We start from the raw sequence: 19,412 nt of genomic DNA, 5'->3' as shown, positions 1-19,412 counted from the left end.
GTCCCCCCCCCCCCACCCCACCCCCCCCTGCCGCCGTGTCTACCTGAGGAGAAGGAGGTGGTCCTGCTGCTGTGGCTGTAGGGGGCCGGCATGGTCTGGTAGCCCAGGCTGTGCTGGGAGCCCCCGTCGTAGTCGTAGTCGTAGCCTGCCTGCTTGTGGCCCGTGTTGCGCTGGTACCAGCCTCTCAGGTGCTCTGCCACCAGGGCCTTCTGGATGTTCTTGGGGGCGTACTCATTCCGGGGCGCCATGTGGGCCCTGGGCGCCGGACGCAGGGTGGCGTAGGGGTGCTGCGTCATACTGTCCATCTCCTCGTTGCCGTAGCGACTGTACATGTCCTGGGTGTGGTAGGCGGGGGCCTGGTGGTAGGAGGGGTTGACGTTGTAGTGGCCCTCCTGCTCGTCCTCGTACATGTAGGCTCTGTGGGAGTACGGCTCCTGGTCCGGGTAGTTGGGGTAGCCAGTCACGTAGTAGGCCGTGGTGGTGGGTCGCGCCCGGGGCTGGTACGTGTACCCGCGGGCGTCCGTCTGTGCCAGGTTGGGCATGCTGCCCGTGTTGCCGTACATGTTTCCTTTCCGGTGGCGCCGGCGGTCCCTCGGGTGCCGGCTGTGGTTGCCGGGGATGGCATACTCAACGCTGGACTGGCTTGTGTAGGAGGAGCCGTCGTCGAGGACCTCTGTGCTGGTGCTGCGGCGTGCCGGGGCGATGGTGAAGGCTGGGGCCGGGGCCTCCACCTCCGGCAGGAACTGGGACTGGGACTCCAGGCTGCCGCTGCGCTGGCGGAAGTGCTGCGGGCCGTCTTCCGACCTAGGGAGCAGCGATACCGTCAATATCCCATTCCAACTACCGGGGTGGGGGGGGGGTTATTCGACTAATTCGTTCTCTGGGCTTGGTTTGTTAAGTTGACGTTCAACATGGCATGGGTGTGCATGCGAGGTGGTTTGCGCGCGTGCGTGTACGTGGTGGGGCGAGGAGGGAGGTCCTACCTGAGCTGGATGCTGCTGTGGGCGTTGCGGGTGAGGAGCGGGGTGGGGGGCATGCTGCGGGTGTCATGATGCGGCTGTCTGGAGGCCGGCCTGTAATGGGCGCGCTGGCTCGACGGGGCGTCTTGGTGATTCAAGTGGAACGATTCCTGGACTTGGTCGTAATGTAATCTGGAACACAGATCAGAAGTATGCCCTCACAACTCTTTCACTTCCTCGGTTGGAGCTTTTACTGCAGAGCTTTTTCTCTCTCACAACGAGGAAATGGACCAATGAAAATATTTGATTTCATGTTATGATGGCAGTCAGAACTTACACCTGGGTGACTGCCATTTCATTGTTCATTGATCTACCTCCTCACGGAACAACAAACAACATTAGCAACCTATTTCAAATAATCACGATTCACTGAATCCTTGTTCTCTCACAGCAGCAAATTGTCCATATTATTTGGTAAACATTTCAAGTTTCTGGCTTCCAAACCAGCTCTCCAGTTCTAGACTGTTTTTCTTCTTCGTGTTATTCAAACTCTTTAGCAGGCAGGAACATGCTCATCCCTGTCTATTTTTAAAAGTCGAAGTGCGTCTGGGTTGATAAGGGTGAGATTGTGGAGGAGCAGTAGGCAGGAATGTAGGCCTGGTTCTCTACGTGCAGGTCTGTACTGGCTGCTACTGCTCCCACAGTCCCAAGACAAACAAGACAGAGGCCCAGGGAGCTGGGGCCCAGGGAGCTGGGGCGGTGCCTACCTGCTACTGGGGCTGGGGAGGTCTGGATGCTGGTCGTTGGCGGATGCCCGTCTATCTGCTTGGTAGTAGAGGCCCAGGGTGTCAGCGTGGTGGGCACGAGGGGAGTACTGCACTGAGCGCGAGCGCTGCCTCTGAGGCTCCTGGTCATCGTCTGGAACACGGGGGGGAGGAGGGGGGGGGGAGGAGGCACTGTCAGTGACTGGGGAAGTGTTAGCTTCCAGCTACACATCTGCACTTCAGAGTGTCACAACTCACCCTCTTCTGGGTTGAGGCTGTCAGACAGCGAGCTGAGCTCTGCAGGGTTCACATCGTCTGCGAACAGAGAGGAGGAACAGGCCTTCAGAGACATGGCAGAGACGTTGTAGGCCTTTCATTAAAGTCACTCCAAGATCATTAAACCTATCTCTAGCTGATACCAATCCAAGACATTTTTTGGTTCAGAACAGAACAGACAAAGTGCGTCTGGAATCATTTGTCCAGAACGGGGTGTGCCGTCTAGTACCTGGTATGATTAGTGATGCTCTCTGAGTAGGCTTCCTGCCAGTCTTGACTCTGTAGGCGTTTATCTCATCTTCGATGTCCTGCAGCTTCCTCATTGCATCCAGGCAGTTGTTCTTCCTCTTCTTTTTGACCGTTTTGGCGAGCTCTGCCTCGTTGGCCAGCTTCATGGCGGCCTCGACGATTTTCTGCTGCAGAGCAAACCTGCTCTCCAGGTTCCTCAGATGGGGGTCCTGGACACAAACATACGTCCATCACGGGATCCAGCCAACATCCGTTCTCAAGACACGTGTACTCTGTGTCACACGTCAATAATGTCTTGGATTACTTTGAAAGAAAGGGGCTGAAGCTATTTGTTTACTCTTGCAGTCCAACTAACCTTTTCGTTGGGGTGAAGGTCATCCAGCTTGAAGGTTGTTCCCATACGTCGCCTGATGGCTGGGGGCTTCTCACCTGAAGCCAAAGGGTACTCCTTAGGTAGTCTGCCTGTCAGCTCCTAAAACACAACAAATGGCCGAGGGCAAATGAGACCACTGAATATTGCATGCGGGAAACAATGGGGGCTCTGGCAGTATCTGGGGATACTCACGGCTTCTCTCATGCAGATCTTTTTCAGCTCCTCCAGTTTCTGAGCCAGGGCGTCCTGCATGTCCTTCTCCTTCTTCTTTAGGTCAGCGATCTTCTCTTTCTTCTGCTCCTCGCTGACTTCAGAGTCTACCGAACCTGGCACACGGGCACACGGGTCATGTTAGATCCACGTCAACACCCAGGAACCACCAACCACTTCCAATGGCATCTTCAGTAGAAGGAAGCCCCCCTGGGTTTACCTGCTGAGATGAGGCTTCCACTGCTGGCCATGATGAGCCGGTCTTTGCTCTCCATACTGGACAGCTTACTGATCCGGGGAGCACTTATCTCTGTCAGATCCATGGCGATGTCTCCTAAACTTTTGGCGGTGGTAATCTTGGACTAGGGAGGGAGAAGGAAAGAGAGAAGAAGAAAAACCCAGAAGCGCTTGTCAGTATTTCATCTTAATGATGGTGCGGCCTGATAGCAGGCTCATTTGCATGCTCCGGGGCTCCGTGCGGGGGGCCCCTCTCATCCATCAGGACCGGCACTATTCCTGGATGAACACCGACACACCATCTGCTTCTGAGACAGACAGCGAGGCCAAGAAGCTCATCTGACTGCAGCCCCGCGTCACCCGTTCCCCGACACCCGCATCGCACACTGCTCATGCTGCGCGACGACCCTGACGCACCACTCGTGTACACACATCAAAACAAACATGTCCTCAAGGTGCAGCACACCGATTCCTTGCGCACGGACTCTCGACGTCGGTCAACACAGAGCAGTGTTTCCCCTACCATTATATTAGGTAAGTTAGTTGTGTTCAATTGGTTTGAACCTATAGGGGTTATGTATAGCTAGGGGTTCATGGAGGACATGGGTGTTTCTGATGAGTTTCTGATGAATAGACGGGTATGGCCACACATATCTGGTCAAGGGAGGTCACTACATGTTAGGGCAGGATTGGCCAGGAGAGTAAGAGATGGGCGTAATGAGCCGTGATGAGGCTGAACGGGAGCCAGATGCTGGAGATCAGGGGATCGGGCCTGGGGAGGAGAGATGGGTGCTGCTGACACACTCACTTTGCTCTGCTTCCTGTCCAAATAGAACTGGTGCTGACTGATAGCCATCACCCAGATGGTTTTAATCAGAGAGTGGCTGGCATACCACGAGTGGATGACCAGTCCTGTCTGCCCCAACGTACGTCTGCTCACTGGCCTTCTGGGGATTAACAGAGACACACACACAGATTGACACACACAAACACACACACACACACACTTTAATTACTGATGCCACTTTTACATGGGTCAGACTAATTCAATAAATGTTATCCCAGCTAAAAACAATACAGGGAAATACCTAGTTGATACAAGTGTGGCTTACTTTCAGGCAAAGTGATGACATCAAAACAGTAATACCAAAATAGGGGATCAAATAAAACTATCACAGTTGAATTTCCTTGAAACTAAAGAACTGGTTCAAATCAAGTTTAATTCCATAATACAATTAAACAGGGTTGGTGTCACTAATTGTAACAGTGAGGGGCGAAGTTACTAAAACCTATGTGCTGAGTGACAAGTAGTACTGAAGTGACCTGTGAATTCTGTAGCAATCTTTTACAACAGGAAAGGTCTCAATTGAGAGAGTCAGGTCAGAACCATTAACACGGTGCTCTTAAAATGTGTTTAGAGTCTGCAGACACCTTTAAACTAGTTAAGGGATTAGGAACCTCAAATGCAAGAGGGGTCTTGAGTTTAACAGTCTGTGAGAATGATAAGAGGGGAATCTACATTCTATAGAAGCATCCACCCTCTTGTTAGCTCTTACCTGTGTGGGTCGTTCACCTCCACTGCAAATTTCTTCTCACGGAAATACAAATTCTCTAGTTGCTTCCACTGGAACAACTGCGGGAAGGGGGAAACAGCACCCATCATTTAGTGCATAAGGACACATTGTTTGAGAGCCGGCCTGGAGATGTGTGCTTTGATACACATAGCTGCATACAAACAAACAGCTACATCCCTTCCCATTATTCAAAGCGGCTTTCGGCGCAGCCAATGCATGACGCCTCATCTGACTGAACGACACTGCTACTAGGAAGGGGAAACCAAAATGCCTAGTTCTAGATAAACCAGACACTGTTCCAGAGAACCTACAGTATTAGCAGCACCAGCACAACAGTCAAGGCTGCTGTGGGCAGATAGTCAGGTGTGAGGCCAGTCTTACCCAGCGCCTTGTCAGTAGACTGATTACAACAGTACAAGCCTGAGCCTAGCTAAGTCAGCCTCTCATTTCACTCTGCCCTAGAGGGAAAACGCTGTCTTAAGCCAGGAGAAAACATCTGCTCCAGTACAATGCAGGTTTCTACAGATTCAGTCATTTCATTTTCAGTCCTTTTCATAGTAAATGGCTCTTCCCTGGCTCTAATCATGCAATAAACAGAAAATCCACGATAGGAGATTTATGTAGGGGGGACTTTAATAAACCCAGCAAAGCAGTGCTCTGAATCATGTCATATATTACCCTGGCCTCCAGAGTTTTAGACAGTAATCACACATCATAGACCAGTCCCTTGAGACATAAATCAAGATCATCTCACGTTAGAGATTCTAGAGTCTATTTACTGATCTAAACACTGACACTAATAGCTTTATTGAAAACTCAACTCACCCATCCTGTCATATTCCAGTTATTGACTTTTTAAAATACTTAACAGCAAAGTCACTTAGAAGGTACCAGGTAAAACTGGCCTATCAAAAATTTACAACCATAGAACGTCAACCACAAAATATACAGATTAACTCAGCCACCTTGTTGAGTCAAGTACAAAATGGAGAGCTTACCAAGGGAATCACTTTGAGTCACTTCTGAAATCCCTGGTGAGTAGAAACGAGTCCTCTGGCAGAGTTTCCCACAGGGCTAGAGCTTCCTTGAACAATACGCTCTTGTCTGTTCTCAAGCAGCCAAATAGGTGTTGCAAGAGTTTCAGCTGAGCAGGCCCCGCCCCTCTACCACCTCCCCCTCCCCCCTCCCTACCTCCCTCCCTCTGACATCAGCACACACCCCCCCTCGGCCCTCGCCCACCTTGTGCCGTGCTCTGGTCTACTTCAGTTTCTCATACATTCTATGTCTCATAGTCACTCCTCTGGCACTCCTTTCTCTCTCTCTCTCTCTCTCTCTCTCTCTCTCTCTCTCTCGCTCCCTCTCTCTCTCGCTCTCTCGCTCTCTCTCTCGCTCTCTCGCTCTCTCGCTCTCTCTCTACACCTCACTAACCTCTGGGCCAAACCAGACAGACCAGTTGAGTTTCCCCGAAGGTATTTGATGTATCATCTCTCGTGTGAAGTAATTCATTTCCTTGATTTCACTTAGGCTCCGGGAACCTCTCCAGACCTTAGATAATCCCTCTGTAATCTAACCCTTTGTGTTTGCGGTACACTCGGGGTATTCTTGTCTCTAAATACCACGCAGGCCCCTGTTGTGTGGACAGTGCAATCGACTCCAGCCACCACCACTGCCCAGGGCAAATATGTAAGGAATCTACAACTTTGGTATAATCATTAATGGATCTCAGTCACCTCGCCCTCTTCACCTCCTTGAGAAAACAAGGCAGCAACATCTCAGCACCAAGACCAGGGTCCTACCTACCCTGGAGGAATCTCTCACTACCCCGCCACCGCCTGCTGCACATGCAACAGATACAGACAGCAGACATGAGGCCACTTAATCACAACACAAACAAAATCTCTGGGTGTTCAACTAAACACATTGATATCACAGCATGAAATCCCAAATACGTTGAAACTTGTCAGGAATTCCAGACAGTGGCGCGTCTAACGTGGTTCCCCCCCTGCTGCTTTAGATGATACTGCAGTCCTGATCAATGCCAGGGGCAGCCTCACAGTGAACTGGGAGCATGGTCATTAATGAACAATGGGAAGCGGTAGTCTCTCCACTTCCCACAGGCTCGTCCCATTGTATGGGACACCTCTCTCCAACTCACTAAACCTGGAGCCACACTTGCTTACCACCATTTATATTCAAAAAAACAGATAACATGTAACACATACTTAACTAGGTAATTTAACGTCTACAAAATCTCAACACTCATGTGCTAACGCACGCATACACACCAGAGACCATGCTAATGAATTGTAACCGCTAATAAGAGCCAAGAGTTACCTAGGCCAACTATAACATGAATTCCATATTGGGTGTGATACACCACAAGACCACACAGGTGTACTGCACATAGGAACAGACGTATCTTTCAACAGTCACAAGGGAAATAGAACAAACAAAAAAAAAGACTTGTAACTTTCCAACACCAAAGGTTTAGCCTAGCTGAGACATGCAGTGAATGGGTATGAAACCCGCAGTAGTTCCCCATCTCTTCCTAGCTCGTTTCAGCTGTTAGTTGTTAAAACTCCTCATTATGGGGAGGAAAAAAATGCCTGTGGCTCAGAACATCCTGATTGGGAGACCCCCCAGCCTAACATAAATATGTGTCAAAGGTCCTGACTCGGATACATACTGCCCCACCCTTCTAACCATGTCACGCTGGCAAAAGGCAGGCCAACCTGTACATTTCCACTGGGGGCACTGCACTGAGTATGACATAACTACTGTATGATTGAGTCATGCAAGCACGGGGAGTGTCCTTTAACCAGTTTAAATACAGGGTTGAAAATGTTTGCATGGCTTTATCTGAATTTGTGGGGAACATCAAGTACACCAATAGAACTGAAGACTGCTTTTTATGGTAGCAGCATCCTTATAAATAATTAAGGAGTATTTTCATGCGTCGAGGAAACAACATGGCTGATTTAATGACATATGCTATCATTCTGGGAATTAAACTGTCTACCTTACTCAAATAAGAGACTTTACTTGAAAAGTAGCTGAAGTTTTGTGTGTCCAGAACGCAATCATAAAGTGTTGCAACCTGCTGAGCGGGAACAGAAGAAGGAGGAGAAGTGAAGAGAGGTAGAGAGAAGACCTCGTGAATGATTTAAGGCTCTGTGAATAAAGAGCCTCTCCGCGACGGCGGCTTCTGTTCCATCTTGGAAGTTGCCTCTCAAATCCGGCCCCCTCTCAGTCCGTGAGTGGACTGTCATGTCACTCTATCTTGATGTGCACGTCCTTGTTCATATCCAAATCACCAGGCACCAGACTGAGAGCTGAAACTCTGTGCGAAGGACAGCCGGATACATTTCAATTCAAGTCTCCTTTTTCTTCCAATTCAGCAGGGGGGCAGTTCTGGTCGCAGCCCATTCATTAGGAAGTGATGAAACAGACACCCCAAAAGAGAAGTATAATGAGAGGTTAAGCTACAGTAGCTTCTTTTAGAGCCTGCCACCACACCGGGGGAAAACCACACTTATAAACCCTTCTCTATCCCGGCTCCCTAAAACTCTTCCTTGGGTGAGAGGAACAGGGTGGGATCCATCTGCCGCCCCCCCAGAACACCCCTCTCACGCCCCCTACCAAGGTGATTGTGTTTTATTGCTTGATCTTGATCAATTGTTTGCTCTACGACACATACACACACACACACACACACAGACACAGACACACAATGACAAGCAGCTTTGCATAATGAGCGTTGCATGCTGGGAGAGGGTTGAAGGGGGGGGGGGGGACTGTCCTGAATACAAAGGCTGTCGGCCATGACAGGAAGCACTATCAATATGGCCAGATGATGGGCCCCTCAAGAAACAGGGACAAGGAATTGTGTACTTTCAAAAAAAGAAGAAAAAAAAAGCAGCATATTAAAAAGCCCATGGTTTCCCTTGGGGTTGGGGTGTTACAGGGGAGCGCTGGTCTGGGTGAGTCCAGCCCCTCACCCACCCTGGCCCAGGCCTGGCTCTCTGCCAGCCCCTGCCCCAGAGCCCTGCTGCTCCCCATGGGGCGCCATAATTACACCTTCCACTGGGAGGCTGGGGGAAGGAGCTGTAGTAGGGTGGGTTTAATAAGCCGAACATGGCTATTAATGCCTTGGCATCTGCTGCCACAGCACACCCAGCAGCATCAACAGAGATCTAACAGGAACGCACCACACCAGGTAAAGAAGGCCCAGGAAAGTCACAGAGCTTCATATGTGAGGGATTTACATGTCTCTGTTTACTGTTCTGTTTACTGTTCTAGTTCATGCGGAATGTGACCCTCTTATCAGTGTAACCTTAATTCCATCCCAAAAGAAACAGAACTTCACTCCCCCCCCCCCCCCGACCCTGGACAAGAGCACATACTTTCTGTTTCAGCTATTTACAGTTTGGTAGAACATTAACCACAAGGACCGGGGGTGGGAGGCCAGTTGGAGCACGCAGAACAAAAGTCACAATGGAGGGGACAAGGGAGGCCAGCCTACCTTCCGAGGTTTGAGCTTGTCCTGTAAATCGTACTGGCCGATGCCTTTGTAGCTGACTCCCAGCCACCACGGTATGCCTGTCTTGTCCTGTTGAGAAGCACAGGGCGCACCACGCCACACCACTCATTAGAGGACGTTTCAGTGGGAACATTTGAAAAGAAGAACAGCACATTACTGAGGCAATCACCCCATTAGGCTGGTAGCAGCAGCGGCAGCAACACAAGGAGAGATCAAATAGACCTAAGCAGCCCCTAAAACATTGGCCGCCAGGCTGAGTCATTTTAACACCCATGTTTGATCTCCTCAGACACTCTGGGTTAACGAGTCAGGTGAGCCGGTGTGGCCGAGGCACCACATAGAGATCTCTAGAGGGACCACTTACTGAGTTGAACTAAACACAGAACAAGGGCGGCAGAAGCACACGCTCAGACCCCAGACCTGGCAGCTGAACGGCCCTCACGACACACATGGTTCAGGAAGGGCTTGACGTCAGTCAGCACATTGGAAATGAGAAGGAGGGCACATTGGAAATGAGAAGGAGGGCACATTGGAAATGAGAAGGAGGGCACATTGGAAATGAGAAGGAGGGCACATTGGAAATGAGAAGGAGGGCACATTGGAAATGACGGCGCAGGTCCACATTAGAAACTGTGGTCTGCCGGAGAATGCTCTTACCTTCACTGAGTAATAGTGAACTCCGTACGTGGGTAGGGACTGGACTAAGGCCAAGTACCTTCAAAGAGAGTGAACACGTTAAGAGTAATTCAGGCAGTTACACTTCATCACTGTCTGAGGGTGGCTGCCCTACAGAGGACAGAATGAGGTTTAAGTCACAGTCATTCCGCAGCCACTGTCATTCACAGTGGCAGGTCGATCGATATATATATCTTTTTTTTCTTTTCCAGGGCCATGACAGAGAGAGGGTAAGCCGATTGATTGAGCCAAGGGCACCAATCATCCAGGCGTGTAAAGGACCTGAGCTTGTGCTGTCCCAGGGCTAACACAGTGAAGCACTGTTACATGCTGGCTGGCTGCCAACAGTAAGAGCTGTCCACTAATTAATGACACATTCTTGAACAGTGACAGCAACCTCCTTCGACAACAACACAAGAGAGAGAGAAAGAGAGAGAGAGAGAGAGAGAGACAGATCAGGTGAAGGTAGAGAGATGAACACTGAGATGAAAGGCAGCTCACTGATCATGTGATCATAGGTTCAGTACAGAGTGGATTCCATGACTTACTGCACGATGGCCTGTCCTCTGCTCAGGCCCTTCAGCTTGGTGTAACGCTCCACCACTCGGTCTTCACTGGAATACACAAACCGAGCCGTTGATGAATAATCCATCAGACTGTTACACATGCCCAACCGAAAGTGATGGTCAGACAGTCCTCAGCTTGACACACATTCTGTCTGTTCATGCAGAAAATAACGTCTGGCCCCGTGGCCTGCCAATGGCTCTCAGCTCCTCCTCTCACTCACACACACACACTAGTTCTGGCTGCAATCATCCCTCCTAAAAGGCAAACGGGACCGCCGATTCTGCAGATCACGACACAGACACACACAAATCCAATCTGGCCACTGATGTGAATCCAGCTGCTGTTCGTCAGACAGACAACAGCCTCAGATGGCTTCAAGCGGCTTGGGACAGACAGCAGTGATGTGGAGTCAGAGGGACTCACTGGCGGCTTGGGACAGACAGCAGTGATGTGGAGTCAGAGGGACTCACTGGCGGTCTGGGACAGACAGCAGCACTGCCCCTTCAGCACCTCCCTGTACACGCGAGCCGCTGGCCAGACAGCATTAACACGGCGTAGCTACTCCTTAATGAGTCCCCCCCAGCTCAGGTAAACATCTTGCCAGGCAGGACTCGGCGTGCACCTCCCTGTCTCTAAACTGCTCATCTGGGGAAATAATTGCTTTGCGCATCCAGGTGTTCCACCGAAGCCTTTTGGTGCATGTGAAGGGGGGGGGGGGGGGGGGGGGGGTAGTAGTCAGGACTGTGGGTCTATATTGGTCTGTCTGTGTAATTCACCTGGAATAATACTCAGTGTGCCTGAATGATTAATGTGCTAATGTGGCAGCATTTTACCAGTAAGCCAGAGAAGGGTGCTCCCTCAGGACTCTAGTGGGTAGAACAGGGAGCTGCTTCAGGTCACATCTGGTTGTTTCAACACTGTGGAAGAGGACAGTTGTTTTCATGTTACAGCAGTGGATCATTCACAACAACATTTGGATTTTCATATACCTGGAAAATCCATAATGACACCGTTGACTGATCAAAGGCTTGATACCAATTACTATCCTAGCTCTCTTTTAGATGAGTATCTCTCTCCCAGTCTTTATACATCTGTGTCCTGTAATGACCTCATTTGAGATCTAAGGAACAGAGCACAAAGTAATGTTAAGGTGCTGTTTAGAAAATACTCTGTACTGTATGAAGCCGTTCTTTGTGGGCTTGTGGTTTAACAGAGCAGTAAAATGCCTTAATCTTCTAGTGTGGCTGCATATCAGTGATCACTCAAAAACCAAACCCAAGGAAAGGTGCAGTGTCAGGATATTTTTCACCTGTTTATCTATAAAAGCACTGATGCTTGCCAGAACTGGGCTTGATCTTAACTCATGTCTCGCCAAAGTTCCTCTATGGTAGAACATACAGGCCCTTTTAAGCCAACAGACGGTCTTGTTTAAAAGAAGACTGTCATATGGTTCTATCCGTGAAGTTCTTTCATGTCAGTGCAGGTTGCTACGAGCAAGTGTATGATCTGTCCATAGATTATAGTTTATAAAATAAACAGGTACCAATCACCCTTGAGTGTGAAGTAAAATGCAAGATTAGTGATGGACAGCAATAGCATGTTATCACTGTGTCTGTGGACAAACTGTATGTCACTGTCAAGGTCTACGATAGTGAACTATGAGTCACTTCAACAACATGAGGGGGAGGCACTTGGTCTACAATTACTAGTGGACAAAGAGGGCTATGACTTGGCAGCCAATCCACTGAAGCAGTGAACAAAAGCCATTCACCAGCACTGGCGGCTCTCACAGTGTTGAAAGGTACTGTACACGTCCCAGAGCTCTTAAAAAATAGGACTGGGCTTCTAAGGCAAGACTCCAAACTTGTACTCATATCAGTACCATCCCACTGTGACGTCCAGGATGGTCTGGTTTGCTTTCCCTGTGCATAATGGGTCTGCAAGAATCACCACCATTTCAAAGCATAAGAAAACAAAAATACATGACCTGATCCTGACTTCAAACAGCTGGTTTATACTTTGTGATTTTAAAGATAAGCCTAAACCCAAAATAAACATAAAACTAAAACTGCCTGCTACCTGAGTTCCAAAACGAAAAGACAAAAAAACTACGACAGTGCCACTTGAATGATTGCTCCTCAGCAGCAAGCCACCTTTTCTGGGTTGACTGGGTTTTGCTGCCATGGCAGTTCGCTGGCGTGTATTTTATGGGATGCTGGGGCCGGCGATGTTGGGGTGATCTACTACTTAGCCACATCGCCATGTCAGCAATCTGGAATTCATTATGATGTCTGTTATCTTCCTGGGACATGGGGGCAACTCCTCCACCCAGTCAAGCTCAGCGCAGTCAAAGTGTAGGAGTAACACCCACGTCAGCTGTATTTCAGTGGGCAGAGACTTGGTAACTGTTGAGGAAATGCAAGGATGTGGCATGTGGGCTGCCTACTGTTGTTAACGTGAAAAGAAATCTCAGGAACTTGTAGCATGCTCTGGCCATATTATTTCATGCTCAAAAAAATCCATTCCGTTTACGTACGTAAGGTCAGGTGACCTGAGTTAACCATGATAATGGGCATGTATCCTGCCTACCAGCACTGAGAATCATGTCACGGGTTGTCCGACTTGGGAAACAGACAAGGTAGGTACAGCAGGAGGTTGGCTCAGACCACAGTGATGACATCACATTGGTAAACCCCTCTGACGCCCGGCTGTCTGCCATTGGGCTGTGGGACTGCACTTATAAGGCTCATCCCTCTTAAAACAGGCTGGCTGGTTGGTTGAAAGGGGGTCTCCCGAACTCCTACATATCTAATCTCACAGCTCCAGGGCCCCTCCTCATGCCTGTCTAGCGCAGTACAGTGTTTTATGAAGGGATTTGCAGACCTTTTCCTTCCACAAGGTAGAAATGAAAACCACCAGTGAAGACACATCAGCCTGAGACAATTAAAGAGAGACCAGTTCATAGTTGGCCCAGCTCCCATCCCTCCACACAGCTTTACAGACTTGCTGGCAGATTGCTTTTTATTGTGCTTTCATAGTCTGAACACAGTGCAGCCCATCCCCACGCCTACATGACCTGGAAGATGGAACTGGCGTGGATAACACTCTAGGCCATCTACAAACATACTGCTAGATCAGAGCAGGGCATTAGAGGGCAAGCTGTGTAACATCATCAACTCAGTCAGGCTTGTAAAGTGAAAAATAGAAGAAAAAAAGACAAAAACATATGCTGAAGCGTGTTTTTGAGCCTACAAAGATGGCCCAAGCTGCATTTTCAGCATGAAATATCACTGTGCATTCACTCCATACAATCCCTTACAGAGCACAAAGCTTTGTGTTCAGATAATACACGGGGCCTCTAGAGGTACAAAGCTAGGACACACACACAGGTTCTGCAATAACCTGCTCAGCCACTTTGACAGACACAGGTCCATATTCCTAGACCCGAGCAGGCATCTCCCATCGTACTGATTGCTAAAATAACTAGTCTTATCGCCAGGTCAAGTCTCTTGGTGCGAGGGCCTCAACAAAAACATATTTCTAAGTGGGGTCTCGCACAGCCAGCAAGAGACAAAAACATCAATAATGTAAACCAAGTCTGATCGTCGTATGATTCATTTTGTTGTTGCTGTGGATAGAGTTTGAAATAAACCTTCACGTCCTTTAATGTCCTTTACACAATTGACTTACTAAGAGCCGATAGACTTTCACTGTGTACACCTGGCTGGAACAGTGACTGACTTTACACACAGGCTTTTTCTCAGAGGAAAACAGGTACCAACATACAAGGGCAAGTACAATGTCCAGGAATCATCAACTTCAACATAAACAAAAATCTGAGTCAATAAGGTTGAATATTAACTAACCACCAGGGCCAACCAAGGCCCTCTGAGTTTACTGTTTACTCAGTGGGTCAAACAAGAGTCCACTTCCTTGGCATCTATATAATAATCTACAGCGACTCCAATTGTTAATAGTTAGGCTATAAGTGAGCAAATGCCCATGGGCTGCAACTCAGCGAGTTGGGTCCACTGAGTAATTATACATTTAAAGCTATTTGTTGACATCGTTAATGTATTTACAGGTCAGGATACATTTTTGGAATTATGGAAATATGTAATTACCTTGTGTAGTCTCCTTTTGCTTCCTACAAAGTAATGAATAAAATAAGCTGTTAGCATGTACACGTCATTATGGTAACAGCTTTGCAATATAGTAGAAAGCATAATCTGATGTTGTTTACTGCCCCCTGTTACCCATGCCTTAAGGTAAAATAAAACAAAGGCAATTAGGATCCAATAACCAAATGCAGATAGCTTACATGCACAAATAAACGGTTGAAACCTCTAATCAACCATAACGTGATTACTATGTACAGTACGCAAGGGTCTGTCTTCATTGCGTTTGGACTTGTATCAAATAGCCCAGTTCACCCTCTTTCTACACGTCAATTCAATTTGTGAAACACTTACTTGCAACGCGTATGCGGCTAACTTGAAAACATTTTCACTTTCCACTTCGACTGTCTCCTACGATAGAAAAAGACGGAATTATTCAATGAATAATCAAGATAAGGTTTCTAGAAACAACTAAAGCACTTGACTTCAGAAGATTCTTCCCTCTCGACCGTCCCGTGCACTCCGTACCTCGTTCCACAGTTACCGACTAAACCATTTGCGCTTCATTTGTGGTGCAAGTATTTTGAATATTGATCAATTCAAAAACTGTCGTTTTAGTATGGTTAATCATTACTTAAAATTATACATCAACATAGATATCAAGATAGCGTTAAATTATAGCGATTGTAATCAAAAGCTTGGTAAATGAAAAGGATTTCTGAGATACACCCTCCAAGGGAATGGTACACTCTGCGAACAGGTTCAACGTTTCCTTTGACCACATCGTGGCCAATCGCCATCAACGGCTCTGGCCATCGCGTAAAGAAAGTTGCACTTTAGTGCTTCTACTCACGCCCGGAACCAAAAAAAAAAAGTTTCAAAATCAATTTCAGAAAGTGCATGGGTTAAGGGACATTTTGTTTGATGAGCTAGACATTTTAGTGATACCACATTATATTGGGCAACAAATTACATACAAGTGTGACAGTTGAACAGACAGATATTGGATTATTCTATTTATTCGACCTTGAATGTTCCATCATACAGGTTCATTTAAATATGCGGTAAACTGCAAAGAACTGTTACCTACGTTAAAATGTATTTGTCACAACTTCACGTCAGCCATTCCCTCAGCTAAATGTATGACTCCCCAACCTATTATTTTAATTCCATCAGTAAGATTAGCCTATACATTTACCCTGACATGCTAGCCTGCAGCATTTGGTTTATGTCTTACATCTCTCATGCTCACATCTTACACTGCATTAGACACCCAGAGTGTGTTTTACACATTGCATAATAATATTAATTCTGAGGGATCTTTCATGCACTTACATTGTAGACAGATGATTTTGCATTGAGAAAGAACAGCTCCACTGTTGTATTATCTTTCAAGAATGAGATTTTCTCAATGTAAAACCTGTAAATCACAACAACAAAAGTTGTAATACATGTTTGAAATGTAGGCTATGAAAGGGTTTGACACTGTTACATCGCTGACACCTGCTGGACAGTAGTTGCAATTTGACAAGTTGCAATCGAAGATGAGAACAATCCTTATTCATCTCACACGTGACACACAATGTGAATACATGCACACACGTGTGTAGTAATTGTAAGTTCTTTTACTAAGAAGCTCTGCTCAGTTTACTTTAATATACCTTGGACAGGTGCAATACATAGTTCCATAGTGCCATATCTCATACTCTGTTTTTCATTTAATAGATGCAGAGCCTAGCCTACTAACCTGACCAGGAACTTGAGCTGTAAGGGACCGGTCTTCTTAGAAAAGTCATGATCCAGGACCCTTCGGTCCAGTTGGAGCCAGTTCTTCTGACCACTAGTAGGGGATTGGAGGGAGGGTCAGAAATGCCATGTCATCACCGTTCCAACTGGTAAAAAATACAGCTCAGATATTGTAGCATGATAAATGACATACGTGTCATCAATAAAGGATATTCCAAAATACTCCTTTTCCTTCAGGTTAAAATGTGACGACACCAAATCCAACAGATCCCGGGACAAGAGCTTGGGCTGAGAATAAACAGATAAATATGTGCAATTTTAGAGAGAAGATCTGCAAGTCTGGTACTCAAGGCGGTGGCCAGAGCTTTGTAGCTGCTAATTAGCCTTACCTGGACCAGCAGCTCCAGCTTCCTGTCGTCCAGGAGGTGCACCTGGCAGAGTCGGCCCTCTGTCATCTGGGAGAACAGAACAGGTGTGAGGCCACCATGCAGCTCCCAGACTACCAGAAAACCATCACTTCCCACCTTCTTTTACCGTCTCCACTCAAACAACAGCTCCACCTTTTCTTCATCTAGTATTTTCCACCTTGAGTGTAGAGCATGGCTACCCCACAACCATGACCTCCATCTATGCCTGTCTTATTAAAAGGAACACAATTGAATCATCAGTACCTTTGCTCTGCTGTAAGGAAATCGAATTCCTCATGTGGAGTTGTTGAAGAGATAAATTGGATTTCTGTTCCATTGTCCAAATGGATGTTAGTGTTCATTTTGGCACTGTCAGCATTTTTTTGCAGGTGCACATTCTCATTTGCTATGACTAGTCCTTGCTGAGTGAGGGTTTTAATTGTCTATATGGCAACCACACACAGAGGACACATACTATAGTATACATTCAGCACATTCAAATGACTGTTTGAGATATTGATATGTTAAGCCTCAATCTGCTTTTCATATATATATATATATATCGCTTTTCTTGGAAAATGCATTGATGATAGGATTAACGTGTTTGTTGAAGCTCAGATAAGAAAACAAGATTAAGAAAAAGGGTACCCTATCCACAGCATAGCATGTGTGTCAGAGTCCTTTCTCAAGGAAGGCCTCCACTCAGGAATGAGGGACAGACAACCTTCACTTCTGTGACTCAAAGTGAAACACATGTGGCCTTCAACTGGTCAGGCCTGGCTTCTCTGGTGGAAAGTGACAGTCATGTTGACGACCATGCAGTGACCGCAGGGTGGGAGGAGAGGTTCTGGGCTTTTGTTAACTGCAGTCTGCGAGGATATATTGTTCTCCTTGCCACAACAGAGCTGCCATTAAGCAGTTTTACAAGCTACTTTTTGCTTTGATACAAAAAAAACACAAAACCTCAGATTCCTGGTCATTTGGTAGAATGTACTGTCTCTCACTAAGTCTGGACAAAGTGTTTATTGATACATTTTTTGGGACTGTCAAGGAAACTTGAATGTTTAAAAAAAAACATTAGTTTACGTGGATTACGAATGCCCATTGTAGTTTGCTTTGAGCCGTAAACCCTACTGTATTTCATTGGTACAATAGGACTGGACATCAAAGACCAAGCAAAAGCCTTGATATCTGACCAATGGATGACATACTGTTGCACACGATTACAATCACAGTCTCAATCCGACAAAGAAATAGAGAACAGCAAGGCCATGGATCTAAATTCATAGATCAACATAGGATTGTGTGTAATCCGTCTTAATGGACAGAATTATTGTAGCTGTTAATTACACAAGCGCCATTGTCTAAGACAGGATTAGTCACTATAGTAACCCTTAAAAGGATTGTGGGGTCGCCCAGTGCATGATTCTACCAGGGTACATATCAATGCAGCATTGTTACAGACTAATGACATCAAAACATCAAAATAGAAAAGATTTAAAACTGCATGGCTTAACACTTAGATTCCCCACAGCTGTCAGCAGTATAAATCCACCTTTGCAAAAACATCTGATGGGATATCTAATTCCCTGTCTGCTGAATATTTTTCACAGCTCAAGAGCTCAACAAGCACAAACAATAAATAAAGACCTATAAAACATTTTACATACCCTTCGACTACGAGAAGGTAATATGTTGTGTGATGGGTGTATCTTGTACACATTAATGTAATTTACTCTTCACTGGTGGCAGGGTGTAAAGCTCTCATTTGAAAACCCGCTGGAAGGCAGGGGCCCAAACTAAAGTTGAGGAGCTGTCAGAGTGTTAGGAGGAGGTCAGGCATGTTTAAAGGGAGGTCATGTGCTCTGCAATGGCCACAGCAGAGAGGTCATCTCCCTGAAGCTCTTGTCATTAGGGTGATGGGCCCCGGCCCTGCCCTCTTCACATGACCCCCTGCCACTGACCTACAAGGGTTTAGCAGCACCCACCCCATAGCATTGCCCTCCCCGCCCCCAACCTGGTCACCTCCCTCCTGACGCTCGGCTCAACAGACGGCCTCTAAATTCAAATGTAACCAGTTAACTGTCATCTGTCAGCCCTTATTAGTCAAATTAGATTTTTTGCAGAAGTCTGCTAGATTTAGACTACCTAGTCGAGAAGAAATGTGACTTTTGTCAACTTGACTTTCATAAGTACCTTCTCACCTCACAATACAAATAGTTTTAAAGATGACTTTGAAGTGATTCACTTCAGTCAAAGGGTGAGATCAAAAGACTGGCCATGCTGTCAGCTAATGACTTCCAGATCCTGGGAGACCCTTATTAAGAACAGGTTTTCACGTACACACAATCATGCACACACATACTAGAGGTTAGCTTTAGTCACTGTAGAGTAGAATTCCATCAAAAACGTATCTCAGAAGTTATAGTGTGTCTCATGTATGTATTGTGGTCAAAATCCATCTTACAAAAAAACTGAGCCTACCTCCTGACCATTACAACAGGTTGTCAATATAAGCACAAAATTAAAACCCCACTGATCGCTCCTGGCATACCTGATAACACTCTCCCAGCCGGCGCCAATTCTCAAAAAAGCGTCGGTATGGTGTGAGCCCCTGGAAGTACCATCTCCTGAAGGTCTGCTCTGCCAGGCTCCACATGTACTGGCTGCCTGAAGCCAGAAACTCCTCCACGCCACACATGAAACTCAGAGTCATG

General features: G+C 47.0%; 1 protein-coding gene across 4 annotated transcripts in view; it reads right to left on the bottom strand.

The window, feature by feature from the left end:
• frmd4ba (FERM domain containing 4Ba) overlaps positions 1-19,412 on the bottom strand; it is a 33,441-nt gene that overhangs the window by 3,128 nt on the left and 10,901 nt on the right. For all 4 annotated transcript variants that reach the window (XM_084705491.1, XM_084705492.1, XM_084705494.1 and 1 more), the window contains exons 2-21: positions 16,678-16,743; positions 16,482-16,576; positions 16,290-16,382; positions 15,878-15,962; positions 14,897-14,953; positions 14,549-14,571; positions 11,258-11,341; positions 10,406-10,471; positions 9,840-9,897; positions 9,165-9,251; positions 4,625-4,701; positions 3,877-4,015; positions 3,052-3,193; positions 2,814-2,947; positions 2,604-2,720; positions 2,229-2,457; positions 1,982-2,038; positions 1,727-1,877; positions 984-1,151; positions 44-804 (exon numbers count right to left, since the gene is read on the bottom strand). In XM_084705491.1, coding sequence (XP_084561617.1) covers positions 44-804; positions 984-1,151; positions 1,727-1,877; positions 1,982-2,038; positions 2,229-2,457; positions 2,604-2,720; positions 2,814-2,947; positions 3,052-3,193; positions 3,877-4,015; positions 4,625-4,701; positions 9,165-9,251; positions 9,840-9,897; positions 10,406-10,471; positions 11,258-11,341; positions 14,549-14,571; positions 14,897-14,953; positions 15,878-15,962; positions 16,290-16,382; positions 16,482-16,576; positions 16,678-16,743 — 2,689 coding nt within the window. The remainder of the gene's footprint in view (positions 1-43; positions 805-983; positions 1,152-1,726; positions 1,878-1,981; positions 2,039-2,228; positions 2,458-2,603; positions 2,721-2,813; positions 2,948-3,051; positions 3,194-3,876; positions 4,016-4,624; positions 4,702-9,164; positions 9,252-9,839; positions 9,898-10,405; positions 10,472-11,257; positions 11,342-14,548; positions 14,572-14,896; positions 14,954-15,877; positions 15,963-16,289; positions 16,383-16,481; positions 16,577-16,677; positions 16,744-19,412) is intronic.

Source organism: Hypomesus nipponensis, chromosome 9 (assembly GCF_054491055.1).
Source record: "Hypomesus nipponensis isolate SF chromosome 9, ASM5449105v1, whole genome shotgun sequence".
In the NCBI taxonomy this organism is placed as follows: Eukaryota; Metazoa; Chordata; class Actinopteri; order Osmeriformes; family Osmeridae; genus Hypomesus; species Hypomesus nipponensis.
This window is presented reverse-complemented; position numbering and strand designations above follow the sequence as displayed.